This window comes from Melanostigma gelatinosum (genome assembly GCF_949748355.1).
Source record: "Melanostigma gelatinosum genome assembly, chromosome: 10".
Classification (NCBI taxonomy): Eukaryota; Metazoa; Chordata; class Actinopteri; order Perciformes; family Zoarcidae; genus Melanostigma; species Melanostigma gelatinosum.
Window position 1 is genome coordinate 25,463,222 of NC_136643.1, and position 19,145 is coordinate 25,482,366.

A 19,145-nucleotide genomic window follows, 5' to 3' on the forward strand; every position below is an offset into this window, starting at 1 on the left:
AAAGAAAATGTAATTGAAACAGCAACGATAAAACAACCATAAAATTAAAAACACTTCAGTAAAAACTGAGATGAGATGAGTGTGCGTTGTCCCTATAGTTGGTGTGTGTGTGTGTGTGTGTGTGTGTGTGTGTGGCTCTACAAACATGTGATACCCAGGAATGCATATCTGACCATCAGTTGTGCTTTGTAGTGTGAGGCACTCATCCATATTATCTTTACAGTTGGCTGCATTGTTGAGCGAACTTAGGCTGTGTGTGTGTGTGTGTGTGCGTGTGCGCGTGCGTGTGTGTGTGTGTGTGTGTGTGTGTGCCCGCCCAACTATCCCGACCAGCCTGGCATCCTCTCTGCCTGTCTGAGGGGTTCTGGAGTGGCGCTCTGCTGCCAGCTAGAGCCATGTATCACTTTCAAAGAGGTGTGTGCACCCCCGCCTTGTTCAGGCTCCCCTTGGTATGCCTGGCACGCTCGGTTCAGTGTGTGTTCACAAAGATGCGCTTTTAAGTCCTCTTTTTGTGTGTGTGTGTACGTACAGTAGATAAAGCCACCAGAGTGGTTCCTGTGCATGTGATGGTTGAAGCAGGATACTGAATATTTAATCTTTAATTCATTTATAAATTGATATAATCTTCGTCACTAAATGCAGCAGTTCTTATTATCTTCTTCACATCAAATGTAATCACAATTTGTGGCCATATTTTCACAGTTTTGTTGCATTAATGATTTTAAAGTGTGTCTGTGTGCAACCTGAAGATGCTGGAGTTAATTTAAATGACGTGAAGCATCGACAGCTGGATCAGTCATTCATAAAATGAGGCCTCAGGCTGCTGGTTGTCTGTAAATAGAGCCGTTGTTCTCCGGTGTCTTGATGTTGAGTGTCTAAAGAAACACTAATCCTCAAATCAAGTGGCGTCCTCCTTTAATATCCTGTGTGTGTGAGTGAGTGAGTGTTTGTGCGTCTGGGCTGTTGTTGAAAAGGAGAACACGTTGATGAAGGCCGCTGGGAGGCCTGAATGAGTGTGGACGCCTGTCTGCGAGTGTCACAACACGGCTGTGCGATGCGAGTGTACGCAGGTGCATCGGGGGGCCGCACACACACACACACAAGCCTTTTTAAAACAAGGCGTTCCTCCCGAGCGGCATGCGTGTCATCTGTCCTCGCCGCCGTCTGAACCCTGGTGTCATCTGGCGGAGGCACGCTCCCCGGGCGTCGGTACGACACCGTGTCACTCCACACCGGGCTTGACTCGGCTCGGGGTCGCGGTCGGGCCTCGGGGCCGCGGCGGCAGTCAGGTGCTGTAAATGGCTGTCGGGGATGACGGATAGATCACCCTCCAAACCCCAGTCCGCATGTCTGAGTCCTCTTTGTGCTGTTTAGACGTGTTTCAGGGAAATCTCTAAATGTATCTTGTGTTGCCATAAAAGCCAGTTGTGCATTTTGATTCCTCCCTTCAACAAGTGATGAATGTGTAGCTGCAGATCACTAAAACTCAGGTATTTCAAAAGCGCGGCTTTCACCGCCTCCGAAGTTAAATACTTCGACAAGAGAGAGAGGGTTTTTTTCGTGTTTTATTTTGAGCGAGACGTAATAAAAGCGGCATTAACGTGTCCGAGCAACAATCACCTCTTCAGTCAGGAGTTATTCTGGTGCTGAAGAGACGACAGCCTCACGCCGGCTCCGTATTCTCATTGGCTGTTCTCGGGTCAGCGTGTAGGCGGCGTGGCCCTCGGGTTAAGGTCGGGATTGTGAGTGTAAGCTGATGCTGGGTGTCTGCCTCGGCCCTCACCCGTACGCAGAATCCTCAGCCTCTGCTGTCTCAACATAAAGATGCACATTCAGCTGTTTCACCAAGTTCTGTGTGATTTATTTGAGACATTTTGCAACAAACAAACAAATCAGGAAATCAACGTACACATAATATTTAGATTTTCTTGTAATGTTTTTCCATCATAAATATCCATAACAAAGACAGAAGATATAAATTATTATGAAATAAACGAAACATAAAACACGCTGTACTCTTTAAAAACGTATTTTATTACATGTATAAAAAGTACGTCGTTGGTCTTCATCAGAAAACAAAAGGACTATTTTGTGGACATGAAAGATTATTTCTCTAAAACATATAAGCAGTAACTAAGTACCTTCACTCAAGTACTGTACTTCAGTACAATTCTGAGGTACTTGTACTCGACTTTTTTCATTTTCTGCTACTCCACTACATCTGAAAAGGGAATATTGTGTTTTTACTTTAGTAATTTGACATTTTAAGTTACTTTGCAGATTTAAATGAACACAAAATGTAAGTCGACTAATACCTTTATTATTAATATAGATTAAGTTACCAGCGGTCTGAGGTAGTTAACATGAGCTCCATCTTATTATTCTAAGATGTTTGTTTTGATGCTACTCTTGTACTTTCAGTGAGTAACGGTGTGAAAGCTTCTTGTTCATTCTCTTCTGTGTTCCTGCAGTGATTGAAACTCGTCTCACAGAAGATGCATTTCATGCCTCTAATGTAGGTTAAATAGAGAAGAAGACAAAGAGTTGTTATGAGCAGCAGTAACCATCGTGGGGCAAAAAAAGACAAAAACACAGACTTGCAGATTAGCGTTTTAGATATTATTTTGCCATATTCTTAATTTCTCCTCTACTCTGGTTTATATCTCTTCTTACAAATCGTAAAGCAGCTCGTCAGTGAAATAATAAAAGTTGCCGGGCTGGTATGCAGCGTATAGATTCAACACACAATACCCTGAGGTCTGAGTCGCCACCTTCATCCACAACTTATCACGTTCTGAGCACAGTGGGGTAATAGATATCGAGTCTTGATTTGATTCAGTGGTGTGAGGATTAATGACATCTGCTGTCTGAACAGATGGGGCTGAACAGTAGACGGGAGGAGGAGGTATTCCTGGACTGTTATTTCACATGGCGAGGCTGCGGAGCAGACTTACGGCGGGATATATCACTTAAACCCCACCACGCGCCTTAGCATAGCGCTGCTCGCGGCGGCGGCTGGCAGGCGGCTCGGCCCGTCTTCCTGCGCCGCAAGCTCCTTCCTCAAGTCGGGAGGATCAGCCCGTAATGAATAAAGGATACAGGAGAAGCTCGCTAATCCGCAACCACTTGGGCACGCAGGGCGCTCGGGCCGGCGTAATGTTCAGATGGCTGAGATTGTCCACTTAAAAGCGGTCATGAAGATACTGTCGCGTAGATCTGTGCGGCATCTGCAAATTGTTCATTGTAAGAGGAGCTGGGAATGTGAGGTGCACAGGAGCTTAATGAGCTATAAACTGGACCACGGCTGTTGTGCAATTCAGCCCATTTATTACTGATCACATTGCTTAAGTTAAACATTTTTAAACCGCGCTGTTGAATGAGCTTTTCCTTCACTGGTCCAAGCATCTAGTGGGCTCCGTTAATAATCATGGAGAATTAAAAATGTATGAGACAGTTTAAACTGGCCACGAGAAGAGACAATAGAACATGTAGAAAGGAGCAGAGGAGCAGGAAAACACACATTTAAAACTGTGTGTGTTGCTTTTAATTGGGTGGGAGTTGGTGGTGTCTTTATGGGACAAATCCAATCTGTTGAACTTTAATTTATAGCTTCTCTACTTTTGTCAGCATGTGGTAACACAATAAACAAACAACACAAAGATGACAAGATCAGAATGTAGCCGTTGACACATTGTGATGTCTGGTTCTGGTGGTCAGAGGGGCTCAGCCCACATTTGCTGCTCTGCTGTCATGTGGTTGGTTTATGCACAGCGTGTCATACTGAATTACAGCCCGTGAAGGAAAGAATTATGGCTTTTTATTGCAACCCCCTCGTGCTTTGAAGTGGAGATCTGTACGTCGACGCGCACTACCTGGGCTACGGTTCACATGCAAGCAGAGCCATAAATACTGGACGTCTGTCAGTGGAAACATGTTGGCTGCCTTCAGCCAATAGAACAGAATCAGGGCAGGAAATTACAGTTGAAATGCTGGTTGTTTCTCTGCCAAGGTAACTGGCAGGAACTACCAGCAGCCGTCTTGTTGACTGGTGTTGATTAGGTTATTATTACAACGTGTGTTTGTGTGCTTGTGTATGCGTTTGCCTGCAAATTTGGCAACCGGCCGGCGGCAACTAAGCGAATCTCCTCACTTGTGTTTGATTGAACATCTCGTCGAATGTGCGTCTGTCCGGCGGAAAATTGATGTGTCACGTTAGTTATTCTGGAGCCTGCTGGAAGGGTTGAGATAGTAGCAGGTGATGTCTTTTAAAAACCCACCAAACCCCTCAGCCACATGTCCTCGTCACTCCGAGCACATTACTCATCCTGGAGGCATGTACGCAACGCACACATCGCACACATCGCACACATCACACACATCACACAGATCGCACAGATCTTTTTTCCAGCGGAGCAAGTTGTAAATTCACTTGTCAACTCAGCAACTTGGATTTTCTTTCATATCTCAAGAGCTTAAAGTGAACACTGAAACAACCGGGAGAAGCAGTTTCATACTTTCATTTTAGAGTTGTTTTCAGGACGGTTCATGAATGTTTGATGCGAGGAAATAAATCGGGATTTCTTTGCCACGTTAATCATGTATGTGTTTATTTTAAACGCAGAGAAACACACACAACCAACATGAAAGCCTTCATGTTTTCAGTGCGTCTTTCATGCAACAGTAGATAATCTCCACACTAACCTGAGCTGAGCCTGATGACGTAAATCACATGGCCATCAACAGATTGCTGCTGGACACAAGAATTGTCACAAAGTTTGGCTCCTGCGCTTGTAGGCAGCAGTAACGTTAGAAAATACAAACTGCACAACAGCTGCTGGTGTAGACGACACGCTCAGAAACCCTGTCATACGTTCTCCATGTTGAAATGAAGCGCTGGTATAAAAAGCCCTCAATATGTACGCCCTAAAGCAGGGGTCTCCAACTGGCGGACCGCGGTCCGGATCCGGACCCAGATGCAGTTTCATCCGGACCCAGGACCTAAAATCGATATTTCGGAATCATATATATTAGGCAGCGAGTTTGTACTTTAACCGGCGCATCTTATTCAGACGTTATGGTACTTGTTCAGCAGGTCACACCGACCAATGCGTTGTAAACCACATCACGTGATGCCAGCTCAGCCAATCAGATGTGAGTATTCTGACAAGTTTCCTTACTTGAGCGAGGTATTCACACACGTGACAGACGGGGGAGAGATGAGGAAATAGAAACGGAGCAGGAAAATTGCGCTAACCAGAGAAGTTATCTCACATGACGTTCTCCAAAAAGAGAAACGTGTTCAGAGAGAACAGAATTTATAAGCATGAATGAACAGACTCTTCTCTGTTAATTCTTCCCACAGTCAGTGTGTCATATGTTCAGAAACCGTAACTATTGATAAAAGCGGCAAATGAAGCGCACCACGAGGCAAAGCACAACTCCTTTCAACAAACGTACCCACTCACATCTGAATGAAGACAGAAAATAAACATAAGAGCCCAAAATGATCAGAATCCTAACGCATGAATTCACTGACCAACAGTGACGTTACAGAGAGAATAGAGCTGAAACAAGTTAATAACCACAGATAATGTCCATGCTCACTGATTTCTCTTTTTAGATGACAAAAATATAATATTGTGGCTTTTTGATTGACATCACTTCACACCTGAATGAACTGAATTTAAAGCTGCAGGACAACTCGGTGAAATGAATGTTTCTAAAATGAATTACTTTATTTTAAGATGCACATTCTTCAAAAGCTTTCTGTTTTGTCAGTTATTCTGTATTCCAGCCATTATTTTACTTGAAATGAGAAGAGCATTTATTTATGTATTATTTATAATCCATCCAGTTAAGTTTGAAAACTGAGAATAATAATTTGTTAAAATATAATTGGTGTACCGGTACTAGATTTTCTCAATCTGGACCTTTTGGAATTTTAGTTGAAGACCCCCGCCCTAAAGCATCCCCTGCTTTATGGTCTGTGTGACTCTAAATGGACCATAATGTACTAAATGGACATCATGCTGTATTGAAGAAGACTTGAAACTAGAGATTGAGACCATGCATAATGTGGATAATGTATTTTATTCTGTCGTGTGATTTGATTCATAAAGTCTTACAGATGACTTGTATTCTTCTAGACCAGGGATTCCCAAAGTGGGGTGCGCGCACCCCTGGGGGTGCGCGAGCTGCCTCTAGGGGGTGCGCGAGAGGAAAAGTGTAATGGCGGTCTGATGGTGTAATAATATTAAATATAAAAAGAAAATGTAATTTGAATTTAAAAACTGTCAGGTGGGACATCTGAAGCTATCAGTCGTAAAAGAGGAGAGGGACAGAGAGAGAGAGAGGAATCGGAGGCGAGGGGAACGGAGAGGTGCGTTATTGGGGAGAGACCGGGAGAAGAAATCGAGCCAGAGTCAGAGGAAGATGAGACGGCGCAGACTGGGAAAAAAAGAGGAAATATGATGAAAAGTATGTGTGTCTGGGCTTCACTTGGATTGGCAACGCAGATTCCCCAAAGCCACAGTGCGTGGTGTGCAGTGAGGTTCTGGCTAACAGTCTGAAGCTCTTATTTACGTCGCCACCTGAACACCAAGCATGCCAGTGCAAGTCAAAAGCCCCTTACATTCTTTATATCCAAATTGGAGGAGTTACAAAACAGCCAAAAACAACTGCAGTCTCATTCATGTGTTGGTCTATAAATGACGCACTACGGGCTTCATATCTGGTTACAGAATAGTGAGAAAGGGGCTACCGCACACAATCGCCGAAGATGTGAGCTTGCCAGCTGCCAGAGAGATGGTGGAATGTATGATTGGAGAGAAAGAAGCAAAAAAGTTGGACATGATCCCGGTGTCCAACAACACTGTGTCGCGCCGCATCGATGCTTTGTCCGAAGACATCCTGGCTACATTAGTCGCTCATTAATTGTAAATGAAATGTGATAATCTGCCTCTGAGCCTGTGCGTGTGTCCTCGCATCCGTACTGCTCTTTAAAAGTGACGCCTTGTGTCACTGAAAGTTATTGAAACTTTGTTGCAGTGTTTCAGGGCGTTTTCACACCTTCAGTTCGTTTGCTTTGTTGCAGTTGCTCCTTTGTTCGGTTTGTGTTCACACTGCAACATTTAACAGCGGACTAAATCTTGTAAACAAATGCCATGCGCGAGCAAACTGTTCACTCATTGGTCCGATTCTTATGCGGCTATGAAGGCTTAAAAGGCTCTGTTGCTTCTTTTTTTTTTTTTTTTTTTATTAAGGGGGGGGGGGGTGCGCGAACCCGGTCGGGATGTAGAAGGGGGTGCGCGGCCTAAAAAGTTTGGGAACCGCTGTTGTAGACAAATAAACCATTCAGAGGTGATCAGTTTAACACATTTTACATCATGAAATCGGTCTTATAGATTCTCTCTTCTGTCCAGTTTTCCCTCCTGATTCAGAGCGTTTCAGTCTTCGTGGTGTCGCGACCCGTCAGACCCATCGGATGTCTGCGTCCGGCTGTGTGAAATAGTCCAGCGTAGCCGTGTAGTTATCATTCCTGAGGTCTCTGGTGAGTTTTGTCTCAGTCATTCGATCTTCAGGAGGGTGTGTGTGCGTGTGTGTGCGTGTGCGCGAGCACACGTCTATTTAACCGGGTTGATTTTAAGATTGTTCTCAAGAGAGACGGGAAAGTTAAAGGGCCAAGAGAACTTAGAAGCAAGTGAAGAAGTGGAAATAAATAAATGAGTAAAAGAGAACCCAGGACCTCTTCAGATCATGAGTAATAGTTAAAGCAACGAATAGGATCACATCGCAGAACCTTCCTTCATCCTTCTTCTTCTTCTTCTTCTTCTGTAGAGAACGGTTCAGATAGAGGTCTTCTGCCTCACCGCCACTATTTTTAACAAGGCCTGAAAGCCAATCATTGGACACACACACACACACACACACAGTCTCTTAGACAGGTGCCAACTTTTGTGCCGAAAAGCGTGGTGTGTGTGTTGTGGTGTGTGTGTGTGTGTGTGTGAGAGAGGGGGGAGTGACTGGGCTGCTGCCGGAGGAATGCTTTTGACCTCTCCGGCCTCGGCCGCCGTTGGGCTTTGATCAAACATTCCTCTGGAAGTTTCCTCCGTTGTGCCGTCACCGGGCAGAGACGGAGGTTTGATGTGGAAGAAGTCATTTATTGTTTGATTTATGTTTTATTCTTTTTACAAGCTTAAGAAGAGTATACTCAAAACAAACCGAAACGAAAGACATTATGGTTACTAATACTTTATAGTTCATAAAAGTCTTCCACCCAATCTCCATGAAGGACGTTAAAGCGCTCCTTTTTATTCTATTACAGTTAATACTTCAAGCTGAAGTGATGGTTTACTTATTATATTTCGTTAAAGTATCTCAAGACTATAATAAAAGAGAAGAAACTGGAGACAGAGTTGTGGTTATGATTGTGTGAGTTGCTGAAACTGAAATACCAACTAAGGGAAAATGATCCATGACTGGTCGGCCGTTGTAAACATTGTTCAAACCCACATTTATTTTTATTGGAGATTCAAAAGTCTCCAAATAAGTCGTGTAGAAATCTAGAGAGACATAAAAGTAGTTATTTTTTGTTGTTTATTGATTTGTGCTCCTGCAGATTCAAATTAAATAAATATTTAAAAAGGGAAGAATAAGTGGAACAAAACCTGTTTAGGATCTTAGACCTGAAATAGTGCAGCAGCTAAAATACAGGAACATAATAAAATATATCTTATGAAGTTAAATATCATACTGTGGTAGCCTGACGAGTAATGGTGAAATGTATAAAGTGTGAAGGGGAGTAAAATGTTTCCCTATTGATGTAAAAGTGAGTTAGAGCAGAAACGATGAGTGATTAGTGGAGTTATTGTTTCTCTACTCTGTGGAAATCTTTTTCATTCAGGAGGAAGTTGCTCCGGTTCAGGATTTATTCTCTATGAAAGCTGCATTAAGTGTTGTAATTTAGAGATGCACAAACCATAGATTTATACTTGTATTTCCATTTATAACTACGCTTTCTGTTCTCCAACATCTCTCACTCACGTTTCCACCGCTGTGTCACATGACCCGATAAACACAAAGGTGAACAAAAGTAGTTCTCCGGAGGCTTCTTTCCATACAGTTCTCAGACACGATCAGAACTATCCGAGTCTGTCGGTGGCAGCAACGAGCTCTTTTAGTGGACGTTCACTGCAGCGTTCTCACTCAATGCGGTCATTCAGATACGTGAGGAGAGCGTGGGCTTCTGAGAGGCTTTGGTGGAGGAACGTGTTTGTTGTGAGCAGAGCGAGGGGGAGTTAAAGTGGGGGATTCTTAAGGAAAACGCATGATGTGGGTGTGTTTTTAGGACGGGAAGTGTTGTGGCTGCGTGGGGAGAAAGTGTGTGTTGTGGGTTTGTGGAGAAAGTTCGACATGCGGAGACTGTGTGTGTATTTAAATGAGATGAAAGTGAGTTATATTTTGCAGGAAGACAACATATATTTAGACAAAAGAGGAGAGTGTGTGATAGAAGTGTTGGGAGTCTTGTTTCGGTCTTTGCAAAGCGGTCCGGAGGAGAGACGCAGCCATTGGCCGAGGAGGGAGAGGGAGGGTCCAAGTACAACAAGGAGTCTGTAGGACGTCTTGTGGAGGAGTGGACGGAGAGCCTCGATTGGCTGCAGCCGGTGAGAGTGTGTGTTAGTGTGCGTGTGATCCTGTGAGGAAGCAGAGGGGAGAAATCCGAGTGTGCGCAAGGAAAAGGGGAGGTGAAGAAGAGGACGAGTCAGAGGGTAAAGATTGGAGCGAAGAGACGAGGACAAGAGGGTGGGAAAGAGGTTTTCTTTGTGGCAGATGAAGAGCTGACGAGGGAGAACAAAGGAAGAAAGGGAGGGAGGGTGAGAAAATCCAAACTGACAGGATTAATGAGAGGGAGTAACAAGTGAGTAGTTCTCTGCTGCCAAACCAAAGACACCAGAAATACCCATTGAGAGGGAGTGCAGTGACAGGAGCTGGTGTTGTTAGTGTGTGCCGCTCCTCCTCCTCTTCTTCCTCCTCTTCTTCCTCCTCTTCCCCCTCCTCCTCCTCCTCCTCCTCCTCCTCCTCCTCCTCCTCCTCCTCCTCTCAATGCTGTTGTTGGCCTTAACTGCCGGCGGGTCACTGGGGCGTCACTACATCGCCATGTTCGAGGCCTCGCAGAACGTCATGCTCAAGCCTACGGAGAGCTGGAGGGAAACGCTGCTGGACACCCGCGTCATGGACCTCTTCTTCACCGTGAGTATCCCGTCCGTCTCTCCGCAGTCTCTGAACACACTCACAAACTAGTTCCGGGTCACATCTGTGTCCTCCTTTCTATTGTCCTTTTAATGGCGTTACCAAATGAACCTGTCAACACCTGCAGATGCACTTCATGCTTGACTTTGTCAGTGAATCTGCATCCGTGTGTCTGTGTTCCTCCTTCATTTGTGTCCCTCTAGATGTTTATTTATGATAAGCACAGTTTAACATTTTTAAGCTTGATCTGAACTTGTCGCAGCAGTTTCACGTTTGTGTTCGCGTCTATTTCCTTTTAACTGGCGTTACGAAAAATGGAAAGTCTTTTATATTAAGTTGTTGAAACCTGCAGATGTCAGATGCACTTATTGTTATGGATCTGCTTCCGTCCGTCTGTCTTCCATCCATATCTTTCTGTCAGGGAGGTCTCTGTCCTCTTCTACCCTTCCTCCTCCTCCTCCTCCTCCGCCTCTCTAGATGGCGGTTTATTTATGATAAACAAAGAGCAAAGACGTCTCACTTGACCTCGTGTTTTTTGGCGCGTGTGAGGTTTTCACTGGTTTTGTGGGTATTTTCTGCGGACGCACCATTAAGCTGATTGATGGGTGCTGTGCAGTGGGGTCGTGTTATTGTGTTTCTGTCCAGAGGACCGCCCGGTGAAGTCACTGTGTATTTTAGTGCTGTGGCTTTGTGTGTTTTAAGAGGCGGCCCACGCTGGCTTAGTGACCGGTGTGGGAGGAAGAAGTGTGGAACAAACCGGTCAGTTCAGCAGCCATCGCCAGATACTGCTCCACTACTCGGCATGTCTGCTGCCCTGCTGCCAGATACTGCTCCGCCCCTTTAGCCTTTACCTGCCACCACCTGTCTCACTGCACGGCCTCTGTCTGCTCCACTACAGTCCACCACCTGTCTCACTGCACTGCCTCTGTCTGCTCCACTACAGTCCACTACCTGTCTCACTGCACGGCCTCTGTCTGCTCCACTACAGTCCACTACCTGTCTCACTGCACGGCCTCTGTCTGCTTATGTTGTAGTTCAAAGAGATGAACATCATTTTATTTCAGGTGATTTTCAGGTTGTGTATTGTGATATTAATTCAGATTTGTCAAAACGATCACAGTTAGTGGTGTTTCTATGTGGAAACAGATGCTTATCTTCTGGATCTGTCTCTAACTGTGTGTAACATTGTGGTTGTGGATGTCTGGTCACCACTGCTGCAGGTCTCCTCTGTGGGTCCAGTTATTATCGTACGTGCAGCTGATTTAAAGTGGAAATAAATCCGCATTCAGAGCCAAATCTGAATGCGTTTCTATTTTGATTGAGCATTATTTTGGTGACATCGTGGTTGTGTTTTGTTGAACAATCTCTGTGCCTGATAATCACGAATGATTGGCGGTCTCTGAAGAGAAGTCTGAATTCACAAAGCAATCACAAATGACTGTAATTGGCTCTGAACGGCGGCCGTAATCAGAGGTTCGTTTGTTTGTCGCACAAAAGCGCTCGGCCACCAATCAGGGATTTGATTGGCCGGCCGGGTCGTGAAGAAAAATGTTTGTCATGTTTTCGTTGTGGGTTTCTGTTGGCTGCTGGAATCTGCAGGATGCGTTTTGTGTTGGTTTCAGTTTTCAGGCCTTCAGTCTCATCTCTCACTCCGGTATTTCTAGTAGCACAACTGTTTGTTATTGTAAGGCTGCTGTGGTCAGCTGTCTGTCTGTGTGTACGTGTGTGTGTGTGTGTGTGTGTGTTGTTGTTTGTGCATATCTGTGGGATTGTGTCAATTTGAGTCTGTGTAGTTTGTGTGTGTTTATTCAGTTTAATGGGGTCTTCTGCTGTCTCAGCTGCTGTGTCTCCTCAGCTGTGAGGGGAACAGGCGTGTGTGTGTGTGTGTGTGCGTGTGTGCGTGTGTGTGTGTGTGTGTGTGTGTGTGTGTGTGCGTGTACACGGGGGGGGGGGGGGGGGTTCTCTGAGACACGCGCCATCAGGGTCACAGTCCACAGCAGGATTAGAGCCCGGCCCCAGGATTAGGGGCCCCTGTTAACAACCGCAGTAACCCACCCATCACACTCTGCACCCTGTGGAGGGGCTCTTGGTGGGGGTCTGTCTGTCAGGCTCCCATTAGCCGGCTCCAGGGCTCCTTCACACCAGCGCTCCAGACGAACTCCCCACCGGGAGCACTGGGTCGGTTTTTAGCGGCAACAAAGTGAAGTGAAGCTATAAGAGAAAGAAATTGTGCTTTTTCAAACATAAACACCAAATAATAAATTGTGAATCTTATGAGCTACTCGTATATCAGTATGATCATTTTAACGAATTGAACTGTGATGTTTTAATTCCAAATTTGTATTAATATTCAGACCTCTCGCTGCACGTCTGTGGTTAGGCAAATCTCACCAATGAGAGAACAACTTAGTCGCGTTGTTTACAACTTTAGGACCACTCTTGCGACCTGTCAATCACTGTGTAGCCCCGCCCTAAAGCATCCCCTGCTTTATGGTCTGTGTGACTCTAAATGGACCATAATGTACTAAATGAACATCATGCTGTATTGAAGAAGACTTGAAACTAGAGAGTGAGACATAAACTCATGTTTACAATGCTCAGTCTTAAACCCCTAACCCACGAGGGTGCCCCTGTTATAACCAGATACCAGCAATTACAATAGTGAGTAAATGAGAAATAATGGCTGGAACTATGAATATACAGCCAAAGTTGTAATAAACGGTTATCCTCCTGTTATAAGCAGGATCATTTAACAGCAGCTCGGATCAGTCTGCTAGTTCATTGACAATAATGGAGACGGATCTAGAACCCAGTGCGGTAACGCTGGAGCCAGATCATCATCATCATCATCATCACCGATGTTCTGCTGGTCCTCAGCAGGCCTGAGGTCAGCAGCTGTCTGACGGGACGAAACACAATCACTGTGCAGCGTGTGGGATGGAGTGATTAAAGATGGACGAATGAGAGAAAGAAGAGTTTAGAGAATATGAAAACAACACGGTGAACATGAAAGATGCAGGAATAGAACGGTATACATTTAACGGGGGAGACAAAGAAGAAACGATGGAACAGAGAAACACAATGTAGAGCGAATGAAACCTGGAGCGACAGAGATTTGGTGGTAGATTGAAAAGGTGGTTGTTGTCCTTCAAAAATAATCATACTCGCCACTTTTGTTGATTTAGCACCTGGTGACCTTAACACGATAACAAAACACAGAAGAAGAAAAGGACAGGAAGTGAAGCGCCTGTCATCTTCTTCTGTGTTTCTGTCGGCTTTGTGTTTCTCTGAGTTTTTAGTTTGTTTGGCTCTCAGTGATTACAGAGCGGTGTGTGCGCAAACACACAATCATCCAAGACGTTTGGATGCTTGTGTGTTTATTTCATAGCTTCAAATTGACACACACACACACACACACACTGCAAAGTAAAAACATCTTTATACACACATGTTTTTGTGTAGATGTTGTTTTATTCCTGCAGATACACAGCAGACGTATAAGTAGAAGGTTCGGGCTGTATCTACAGTGTGGAGGTTGAACATAAGGAGTCACGGATCAGCAAAGAAAAGATAAATGGAGCAAATCAAACTTCCAGAGATGCCCTGATTACGTTTGATCCTGATCGCATACATATTTGCGTATATACGTATTATGAGCGTATTTTAAAGAGCTACATGTTCAAAGAATGCTTCTAAAACCTGATCACATATCCCACATCGCCTTCATCAGAAAATGTTTACATGACCCGTTTAAAAAGATCGAGCTCGTAATCATACCGTAGAGTATCAGTGAGCATCGGCCCCTCCTCGTCCTCACAGAGATGGAAGAGCACACGGAGTGGAGTGTTTCGTGTGCAGCCAGTAAACACAATCAGCGATGAGGCTGCAGCACAGACGTTGTGGCCTGGAGGCAGACAGTAACCCAATCTGGGGGAGGAAGAGGGAGAGGGGGGGAGACAATAAGTTGGAAGCAGAAAGATGAGCCTCTGAGCCCCCCCAAGGTAACAGACACCAGGCTTTGTTTCCTGCTATGAATAAATACCCTTCCTCATTCTCCTCCTCCATCGTCCTGCTCTCTCTTCAGCCTCCTCATCCTCACCTGACTTTCTCCTTCCTCACTTTATCTCACGAGAGCTCATTTCTCTTCTCTTGACTCTCGTTACGTATCGTAGATGTATTTCCCCACAATTATATCCTTCAGATCAAACTGTGCAGTTTGTGTTCAACAGAGATTGTAATTACTGAGTCTATATCAGATCTTTTGTGTCTCACTACGTGTATTTATGTTCAGGTTTCATCAATAGATTGGTTGATCTGGTGTCGGCTCTTCTTTCTTCAGCACAGCATACTTTCTCATGAGCTACTTTAATATTTAATATTTAATCTGTGAGACTCTGAACTCCCGATTTGTTTTGCTAAGCTGCAGACGGTTTCATCCTCTAGAAAACGATCTCCTGCAGACTACAACCTGCAGAGAGCACAGAAACATTTTAGAGAATGACTTCCTGTTTGTTGTTTAGCTGGAGAGAAAGAGAAAGATGAAATCTTCTAAAATGTTTTCTTTGTCACATGTCATTGTAAATGACATCTTCTGAGACAAAACAAGCCATTTCAACACCAAAGAAATACAAAAATATTGTATTAATTCAATATTATAATAAATTGTTATGAGCTTGTTTCATTGTTTTTTGACATTTTACAGAATTACCGATTAAAAGATAAAATAATCATCAGTTAGTAGAGTTGGAGTTGTAACTGTATGAGATGTTATTATTAAATATTATCAGTAACAATGACCCTTAAAGTGATTAAACAGATTTATAAACCTGACAAATGTACCCAACATGTTGTGTACATGTTAGCAGCACTATAGCACGTTAAATAAGTACTGAATGACCACATAATGAATGATTTTTAATCCCACTCCCCACACACACACACACACACACACACTCACTGTGTATCTCTAACTATAGTCAGACTCAAGGCGACTGACATTACTGGCATCGCATGGATCATTCACTGGTGCAGCTGCTTTTTTAGAGCTCGCGCTGTTCAATCCTTTGGCCTTGCACTACCTCCCCTCCCTCCTTCTCGCTCTCTCTTTTGCTCACTCACCCGGCTCTTCCCTCCCTCCTCCTCCTCCTCTCACTTTGCTCTTCCAGAGGATGACTTCATGCTCTGGAAGAGAGAGCAGCAGTAGAGACTATGGTGGCTACGCTACGCTAGCATCTGAGATTCCCAGCAGCGTGGCTTACCACCAACAACGCACCCCAGCAGGGAGGAGGAGGAGGAGGAGGAGGAGGAGAGAGGTTGAGGAGAGGCGGCAAGGAAGAATTTGAGGGGAGGGAGTAAGAAGGGGAGAGGAAGCAACAAGGAGAGGGAGGTTGAAAGTTTGATTGCCTGTGCGATGGGGCCATGTGGAGCCGGTGAAGGAGCTCTCTCTGGATTTAAGAGGATGACGGGAGGAGAAGAAGACGGTCTGAGCTCCAGACGGCTGTGATGACTCGCGGTGCTGTTACTGCTGCTACCTCACTGTGTTTCTGTCTGTGTTGCCCAGTTATAACCAACAATGCCTCCTCTCCTGTCGGAGAGTGACCGCTCGGCACGGACGAACAATCCCACAACCAGAGCAGAAGCTCTGAGCTGAGACTGAATCCAGGTTCCTTCCTCTCCGGGTCTGTTTGAGACCGACGGGACAGCGAATAAATACAATCTATTCTCCATTCTGCTTGGGATCAGCTTGCTGGGTTTGTGATTTTGAAAGAAGGGCTTGAATATTTTTCCTGCCTGCCGTAGACGATAACGTTCATCATAAGGAAGTGAGTTAGTTATTTGTATGTCTTCGGGAGCTTTCAGGTGTTTGTAATGAGCGAGTCTAACTCCACTTACATCAGTTCATTGTTTTTTAATTGGTTAATCCGTTTTCTTCCACTTATCTGAGACTGTGTCAGAATGCATTAATTCTGTTACTAGGATCTCTGTTCTGACATGAATGTGACTGTTTCTGTTTTTTCTTTGAGTGTTAAAACTTAAAAAGTCTTCAATTTAATTTGTTACGCACTTTCTTTTAGCAGCCGTTGGATAAAACTAAAGCAAAGAGCTCCGGTTGGTCGCTTCTGATGAGTGAAATATTACTGGTGTTAATGCAGAGATTTAAGAGTATAATTATGATAATTTCCATGATTGGAGATGTTGTTTTTCTCCAGCATGTTCCATAATGCAAGATTTTAAAATAGAACAAATCAAATACTTTTGTGTGCACATTTTACCACAAAATAAAAGCTTTCTGTCAGCTGAATTCATAACAAAGACTTGTGCGCTTGAACTTTTAAAACATTTTAAAAATTGATTTATTTAAGGTGAAACCTGAAGTTGATGTAATTAAAGTTGTCCAAAGTTTATACGAAATAATATCCATACATGTAGTAGTTTTAATACAAAGTTAAATTGAGATGTTTAACCGATCATTTGCTCTTTATCTGAATATAAACTGAGACCACAACTAATTCAACAAAGTTTCATTTTTAGAAATGGTATCACAGTTTATATATATATATATTTATATAGATATAGATATATGTAGATATATATATATATATATAATATACAGTAATATATATATATATATAATATACAGTATATATAACAATTGGAAACAGCGGAGAAGAGTTTAAACAACCTCATTGTCGGGAATTGTTGCCGCCAAACATGTGGTGGATCCTGACCTCTGACCTTCATGAAGTTGGTCTTCAGAATCGGAGGATTATATTTTTATTATTGCATTTATTGTATTTCTTTCTCCCATCAGAAGCATTTCACACGATTGAACTTGTATCAGCGAAGTGACAAACAAACCTCTAGAATCTTTGCTGACATGTGGGTGCGGTCCCTCTGTCTCGTCTTGCAGGTGCACAGGAAGATTCGGGAGGACTCTGACATGGCCCAGGACTCCCTGCAGTGCCTGGCCCAGCTGGCCTCCATGCACGGGCCCATCTTCCCCGATGAGAGCGCCCAGGTGTCCTACCTGGCCCACCTGGTGGAGGGCCTGCTCAGCATGATCAACGGGTCAGTGCGTCACTGTCTGCTTGTTTCAAGTGTGTCGTGCCGGTGGCGGTGTTGAAATATCTCCACCACTGTTTGATGGATTGCCTTTAAACTTTGTGCAGACATTCTTGGCCCCCAGAGGATGAATCCTACTGACTTTGGCGATCCTCTGACTTTTACTCTAGCGCCATCATGAGGTCGACACTTGCAGCTTTTGTCATGTGCTTGAGGAGACGAGGTGTCGTGTGGATATCTGTAGTTATTCTGCGTTTGTGGCAAAGTGCAAACTATGATTCAGCATCTTGTTTGAATAATGTTCTCTAGCTCGCTGATTACACAGGAAAGCTTTTTTAAAGATTGAACCAGTATAGCTTCTCTCTTAAAGGTATTTATTCGTGAATCGTGAGGTTATATCGCCTTTATAGGGCAGGTTGACATTTGTTTAAAGTCTGTCTTAAAACAATACTCATGTGCCATTTGTTGACGGAGTTATTGGTTGCTGTAATAATTCCTCCTGTTGCTATTCGCTGTGAAAAAGCCCCCATAATCAACCATTCCAAAAGCAACCCAATTAAGAACCCAAAGCTCCCAGCAGGGAGTGGAATGAAGGATGGATGATGAGTTTCAGAGTCTAGAGAAGTTCCTGGTGATGGATTCGATGCGTGGTTGGAGTGAGAGGGTGGAGTGAGAGGGTGGAGTCCAGAATAAGATGGAGCAGACGTCCACATCCAGAACAATATCAGAATAGTGGAGTAGTTTTGTTCCAATTAATACTCATTCAACTGTTTCCATCACGCCACATTGATCTCTCTCACGCGTTCTCTTCTTTCTGTTTGATAATCTGCAAAACAAGTCATTTTGGCTTCGCTGACGGATGAACTAATTCAAACCTGCCCATAGAAAGCAGCTCCGCCGGGATGCACAGCTCATGACACGCCCGCTACACGGAGATAGATTGACTTCTCCTTCGCTGAAGCGTTCACAAAATAGTAGGTAACAATGTGTATTAAAGGCTTGCATTGCACATTCATATCTAAATCTAATGTTCTTTGTTAAACCTCAGCCGTCCAGTCCAGCTGCCTGTATTGTGGCTTACAGTCTGAGTAGCTGTTCATCTCCCTCCGCTCTCTCAAGGATTTCATGTTTCTTAAAGTCAGAGACTCGACCAGTGATGGAGGCCGTCGTCAGCAGCAGAGTGACTCACGCTGGACCATGGCTGCTTTATTTACAGGAAGTAATTGCTTGTTGAGTCTGTGTTTTAACGGCCTCTGATTCTAGCATCGCTACCCTCTATGTGAAGCTGGCTGCAGAGGGACGAGCTGGTCCTCCAGCTCAGCAACAAATACAGTCAACCAGCAACTCGTCTTCTCACACTTTATTCTCCAAAAAAGTGATTTATGTGAAAGTGGATCAAATGAAGTCTTTATTCTTCTCACTGTTTATTTAACCGGAGAGGAGATATCCTCACTGGCAGCCATGAGAACACTGGTAAATACTGTGGAAGTGCATCAGCCTCATTGTAGTCGTCCTCTAATCCAAATACTTTAAGACGAAACTACCTTCATTCTACCCAAACCCATGTTGCATAACTTTAATGGTCACACCTTTTCTATAGAAATAGTCCATATTTCTATTTAAATAACCTGGTATCTGTGAATCTTTGATTTTATTCATATCAATTTAAAGCATGAGTCAGACATCAAAAACAAAATGTAATTCATCTATTTTCTAATTAGTATTTTGATGATAAACATCTCGAGAAGCAACATCTTGTTTTCAACGAGGGATTAACAGACATTCAAAGCAAACATAAATCCATAAATGAATAAGATACAACAGCACAAACCGGA

At 44.0% G+C, this 19,145-nt stretch overlaps 1 protein-coding gene across 1 annotated transcript in view; it reads left to right on the plus strand.

The window, feature by feature from the left end:
* Nucleotides 1–19,145, plus strand: part of xpo4 (exportin 4) — a gene marked incomplete at its 5' end in the record, with an annotated part of 43,861 nt that overhangs the window by 5,662 nt on the left and 19,054 nt on the right. The window contains 2 exons of the mRNA XM_079277472.1: nucleotides 10,135–10,248; nucleotides 17,159–17,316. Coding sequence (XP_079133598.1) covers nucleotides 10,135–10,248; nucleotides 17,159–17,316 — 272 coding nt within the window. The remainder of the gene's footprint in view (nucleotides 1–10,134; nucleotides 10,249–17,158; nucleotides 17,317–19,145) is intronic.